This window comes from Propithecus coquereli, unplaced genomic scaffold (assembly GCF_000956105.1).
Source record: "Propithecus coquereli isolate 6110/MARCELLA unplaced genomic scaffold, Pcoq_1.0 Scaffold706, whole genome shotgun sequence".
NCBI classification, from domain to species: Eukaryota; Metazoa; Chordata; class Mammalia; order Primates; family Indriidae; genus Propithecus; species Propithecus coquereli.
In genome coordinates, this window is record NW_012153130.1 from 368,968 (window position 1) to 374,978 (window position 6,011).

General features: G+C 49.2%; 1 protein-coding gene across 8 annotated transcripts in view; it reads left to right on the forward strand.

Annotated features, from left to right (window-relative positions):
* Positions 1-6,011, forward strand: part of PGS1 (phosphatidylglycerophosphate synthase 1) — a 63,840-nt gene that overhangs the window by 4,089 nt on the left and 53,740 nt on the right. For all 8 annotated transcript variants that reach the window (XM_012661334.1, XM_012661333.1, XM_012661332.1 and 5 more), the window contains exon 2: positions 5,758-5,947. In XM_012661334.1, coding sequence (XP_012516788.1) covers positions 5,758-5,947 — 190 coding nt within the window. The remainder of the gene's footprint in view (positions 1-5,757; positions 5,948-6,011) is intronic.

Below are 6,011 nucleotides of genomic sequence, written 5' to 3' on the forward strand. Positions count from 1 at the left end.
CTACGCAGAATGGACTGGTTATTTGGAATAGGCGAGACCTAGTGAGAATGCATTAATAGGGTGTTAGTCCCTGATCTTGAATTTGCCTGCCATGAAAGGAAATATTTTGTCTGTGGCCTATTTTTTTTTTCTTTTTAAACTATTTTCAGTTTGAGTTGTATGTGCCTAATAGTCTTTATTTTTCAAACTTAAGCCCCATTTTTTCTATTCTAGGTGCTTGAGTGTGTGTGTGTGTTGGAGGCGGTAGGGGTTCCTAACTTTCTTGTGTTAGAAACAGGTAACTAGCAGACTGTTCTTTTCATTAGATTTTCTTACATTGTACTGGCAGGTCAGTTCAACTTGTAAGTAGTTACTACTCTGAGGGACCAACAGATTTCTGGAAGTTACTTTTTCTTTGAACTTTCTAATGTTGGGATCCAGTCTTTCTTACTCCTTAGAGTTCAGGACAGCCATCTCTTGGTTTATTTATAACAATATAATGGGGCGGGAGGTGGATATTAGAATCAAAGCGTAATTTTTCTAGATAATTTACATTTGATCTTGTGGTGAATTGAAACATTTACAACTGACTGACTTTCCCAACTGTAGCCTTATTAATATTAACAAGTGTCCCTGAGCACATTGTAGCTGGTGATGATGGTGAACAGTCAGTTGTGTGCCAGTAGGCAAATGGAAACCAGCCTGGGATTAAAATGTTCTGATAGGTAATCCTCTTGTAAATAGTGTTTTCTGATTAATGTAAACGAGTTGATTTCAGGGTTGTTAGGAGTCTGGCTGGCTGAAGCTGTTTGGACTAGTAGAACATGTGATTGGTTCTCCTCAGGCGCTTTGATGTGTCTAGTGCATTTGGCTACCCTAGGTGTATTATGGGTTGTAAATATATTTTAGATTTCTGGCCCCCAGTGTAATCAACTTCCTTTTGGCTAAGCCGAGAGGAGAGGAGAGTCATCTGGCAGCTTGTACGCGAAGGCTGGAAGCCCTGGCCCCTCGTGCTGGACTTGTGGGAGTTCAGCAGGCCGTTGGTCTTTTGTAACCTCCGGGAATCCACACTCATTTCCCATCCTCGGGTTTAGGTCTTGCATTAGTCAGGAAGGGCCGCCTGCTGCCAGGGTTGCAGGAAGTACGGTACCTTCACGTAGTTTCTGGAGCCTTTCTCAGGAAGTGTTATGACTGTTGCTCTTTTCTCATCAGTTCACTTTTTTACATCTAAATTTGTATGAATGAGGGGTAGGGTGGGTTTTTCTGAAAAAGTAGTTTCTGAAGATATTGCAATCCAGAAAGCTCAGTTTCTTTTAAAAACACCTTTCTTTTTTCATCATTTTGTACAGATTTGGATGGGATCCAGACCACAGAGTCTGTACCGTGAATCTTATCTTACAATTTCAGAAGGGCTCCCGGACCTTTAGACCCATCTCCCAGCCCACGGTGAGGGCCGCCGAGTTAACGCCCTGTGCTGGGTGCCCTGTCCGTGGTGCCGTTGCGGCTAGTCCGAAGACAGACTTTCAGCTTTACCATATTCTTTGTTCAAAGCCTCACACACCCTATTTTGATCAAACCCTAAGATGTTGGCCTACTACTTATGTCCCATTGGTAGTGGGTGACATTAGGTACTGCAGCTCCAGGGGAAGCAGATGTGTGTTCTCTGACACCTGGAGAGGATGTGGAAGGATCTTCTACAGGTGAAGCGTAGACAAAGGTACAATTCTCTAGTGCTTGCAGGAGCTGGGTTGACCTCCAGGCACACTGTTGCATATCCAGAGGAGACAGGTGAGCTGTGTCAGTGTTTTTCCATGAAGCACTTGCCGATTCAAAGTGTTTGGTGAAACGGAAAACTCCCGTCTCCCCACAAAAGGGAGAAATGCCTTCTCTTATTTTCCCCAAGGCTTCTTGTGTAAGTAGGTGTGTTCCATAGCCTCTTAGGTGCTGTGCACTCGCACTATTTCACTTTGGCTGATTATTCTGAGCTAAAGTCCCACTGAGGTCCTGTGCTTCTCATTGAGGGGGTGTGTGTGCAGGTGGGCCGGGCTGGCTTCCGCTGCCCTCACTGGGTGGTTGCCCCAGTCCTCCTCGAGATGGTGGGAAGAAACTCCCCGCCCCCCACCCGCCCTCCTCCTTCATACTCACTGCACCCACTTGCTCAGCTTCCCCCTCTTGGTGGTGGAGGCCCTCAGGTCGGAGATGCCTGCAGGGCAGCAAGGGGTCAGGAGTGCTTAAGCCAAGCCCACTCCCCAGTTCAGGGAATTTGTCTGCAAATTCCACGGGAAGCCTTAAATCATACGACTGAACCTTTGCCCGGTGTCTAGTGTCCTGTGGGCGGTAGCTGGAGCTGGGCTGAATCTGAGAGGATGCTGGTCCCATTTCACCTTTAGGGTTGCAGGCTGTGCATTGTTTTGCACTGTTTGTTCGTTTGTTTTGGTTATTGCTGAGGTTTGTACGGTAAAGTAGTACAGCTTGTCAGGTTTTGAATCCCGAGGCACCGGTGCCATGGGGGAGCATGCACCCTTGCCGTGGCCCTGTTCTCTAAACTTCCCCAGTATTCTCGAGTAAAGGATGGAGCCTTCAGAGAAGCAGGGTTGGCAGAGCCTTATCATCGGACTTCCCATCCCTCACCACTTCCTCCTTCCTCTAACTAGAACTGGGAACTAGATGCTATCTAGAAAGAGGCGATTCAGGGGAGCCCGGGTCTCGATGTGGAAATTGTGTGTGTGTACTGGTTTAGTTCTCCAAATGCTGCATGTGACACACAGCTAGGCTTCTTGGGTAAAGTAACCACAGCCTCGCTGTCTCCCCAAATCACATGGGGCTTAATTTCTTGACTGAGACAAGTCAAGAAATTTCTTAGTAAACCCCGCCCCCCCGGTGTGCGGGGGAACTACCTTTGCAGGTGGTGGGCCCCTGGAGGTGGAATTATCGTGCAGCAGGGATAAACCTTTTCTGAGAAAATTCCCAGGAGTTACGTTGTGGAAAGCCAGGAACTAACCCCCATGGGGTTCCGGCTGATGTGGAAGGAAGAAAATGGGCCCCTGAGCAGGCTCTGGAGGAGTCGGCAGTGCAGGTTTAGAGCGGGATGGGCTCGCTCTGCCCTGCCGATGTGCTTCAGCTGGATTTTGAGTGTCACCAGTGCAGACGTGGTCTCCTCGGCACGTGCGGTAATCGTGGGGACCTTTATAAAACTCTTTACTTCTTTTCCAACCACCTTCCTTTTTAGATATGTAAAATTGTCACTTGAAGGTTGGGTCTTCACAACAAATCCGTGAAACCTAATTGGCTTTCAGCTCCTTCTCTTCTCTAACAAAAATAAACCTGTCAGTACACAGATTAAGCGGGAAGCCAACATAAAAAAGCCTTCAGTAACTCTTGGATGGAGGCCCTGGTGGAACATTCCCAGGGAGAGCTGCCTGGTAGGGAAGAGACCTGCTAGGGAGCCGCAGGGCGCTGGGGCTCATCCAGCCTGGTGCCTGCCAGAGTGGCTCCCTCTCAGGCCGGACAGATGTGGTGGGTGGACCCTGACGCCTGCGTAGACTGTGTGTGTGTGTGTGTGTGTGTGTGCATGTGTGTTGTGTGCTCTCAGGGCTATTGAGGCCTTCTGAGGTTTTTTCTTGGTTTTTGCTAGTTCCTCTTCTGTTTGCTCATACCTCTCCTTGCCCAGAGCATCCCCCTTTCTGCATTTCCTGTTTGAATTCCACAGATTATTCAAGGCCCATTCAAGGTAGGCTGCTGTAAAACCTCCCCGGTGGCCCAGGCATCCCCACCTCCCTTTTGGATCACTTTTAGCATATGCACTGGACATTTTGGCCTTGATTTAATTAACTTTGGCATTGCCTCTTGTGGTGTTCTTAGAGCATTTCAGATGAGTAGGTCTGTGAGGCTACCAAGGTTGTGGGAGGCAGAGAATATGCCTGGTTCTTCATTTGTACCCTCCAAGGTACGTAATAGGTGCTCAGGTGATAACTTGAATTGAGGCTTAAGTTGACACTTGCCCTCCTCTGGGTTGCTGTGCCAAGGAGGGTTTCCTCATCTTTTCGGCAGCTAGATTGTGTCTCCAGGCTCCTAGGAAGGCCACTGCAGGACTGCCCATGTGGTCTGGAGCGGTGCAGGCAGTGCCCTGCTTCTGGTGTGGTCTGAGGGATGGCAGCAGTGCTGTGAGGCAGGACAGATGTTGCTCTTACCCTGTTGTCGGCCTTCCCTGACAAACAGACTGTGTTTCACTGGTGAATATTAGACGTTAGGCCCCTTTGGGGCTTCAGACAGGTTGCTGTGCACCCTTCCCGTGTCCCATGGTTTTCCGGTGGACTGAAGGATCCTTCCTTCTCTGTGGCCCATGGTTTGGGAAATCCCTTGTACACACATCTAGGCCTTTAGTTTGCAAGCCTGTGCCCATGAGTGGCATCACCCCCTCTAGAGACAGTGGGGGAGAGCAGCTGCTTCCCCAACTCTGCTCTGGAGGGCCGGGGCCAGTTTCAGACTTGCAGGTTCCAGAGAGCCGGCACCTTCTGCTGTTGACTAGTTTTCTTGGCAGTGAATCGCCATGACAGGCCGGTGGGCTTTCTGGGAAGCACAGCTGTGGGCCATCTGGCGTCTGTGCAGGGACATTTATGAACCCTGGGAAGATTCAGTGCTTTATCATGAAGCAAGCGAGTGAAATCATCTTCCTGGAATTTGTGGCCATTCAGGCTGTGGGGTATTTGAGCATCTTCTCCCTCAGAGTCCCTCTTAATGTTACGCATCGAAGAGGATTTTCCTGCTGCTGTTTGCAGGACTGGAATTCAAAGTTGGGTCGGGTCTGCTTGGGCTCTGGGTGTTCAGTCCCTCTGGCCCGTGCCCCGCAGATGTCTCAGTCACCGAGCAGCAGAGACCTGGCTTGTGGGCAGAGCCTCATCTCGTCCAGGCTCAGCCTCAGTGGAGTGCGGACTCTGCCAGGGCTGAGCTTTGTGTGGTCAAGCTAGTGCCAGTCAGAGATGGGGTGTGGCCCCCGAAAGGATGTGTCTGATGGTAAAGGGGCACTTCTCGCCATCTCTCTGGAGATGAGCTCCTTTTCTCCAGCCTCTCCTGTTCCAGCTTTTCTCTCCAAATCTGAGCTTTAAGGAGAAAAAATTATTTTTCTGGGTCCTTCTTTGAATAGAAACCCTGTTTATCCCAGGAATCATACAACTAGGGGTCTGGGTTGTGATTTCAGACTTCTACCAGACTTACCCTTGTTCCAATTGGTTCCTTCCTTCCTTCCTTCCTTTTTTTCTTTCTTTTCTTTCTTTCTTTCCTGTCTCACTCCGTCGCCCAGGCTGGAGTGCAGTGGTGTCAGCCTAGCTCACAGCAACCTCAAACTCGTGGGCTCAAGTGATCCTCCTGCCTCAGCCTCCCAAGTAGCTGGGACTACAGGTGCTACCACGCCCAGCTGATTTTTCTGTGGATATCTTTCAGTGCTGTCTGCACACAAATGTTTTTGAGTTGGATTTGTTAGGAGGTGGCAGTGTTAACCGTGTGGTGGCTTTTGTGAGTTGACTTGTGGCTTCTCTAAATTTGGTCCCTGAGTTGTTTGGAATCAACTTAAAGTTTGGGGTTTATTAGAAGGCTAGTACGAGGAAGAAGGGCTGAAGGAAAAACCCTTTTGCAGAGCTTAACTTGGGCTCACTTTAAAAAATCTGAAAGTAGCCAAAAAACCAACCCACCTCCAACCCCCACCCCCCAGCCCCGGACCTGAGAGTGGCATCTGCAGAAGTATTTGAGGAGTGTAACCCATTCGCATGTTTCTTTAACCAGGTCACCATGGCTGCTATTGGCTCCCTTGCTGTCTCCAGCTGTTCCCCAGGTCACCTCCCCACCTTGCTGCCTGTGTCCAGAGGGCGTGCACAGGTTCCAGTGGATCAGAAACCTGGTTCCAGAGTTCGGAGTCTCCAGTTCTCATGTCAGGGTGCTTTCTTCCCCAGCAGAGTTTTTCGAGCTCATGAAGGTAAGTAAGTTGTGTCTAAAGGAAAAAAGTCTGAGTTAGAAGTTTTTTTTTTTGTTTTTTTTTT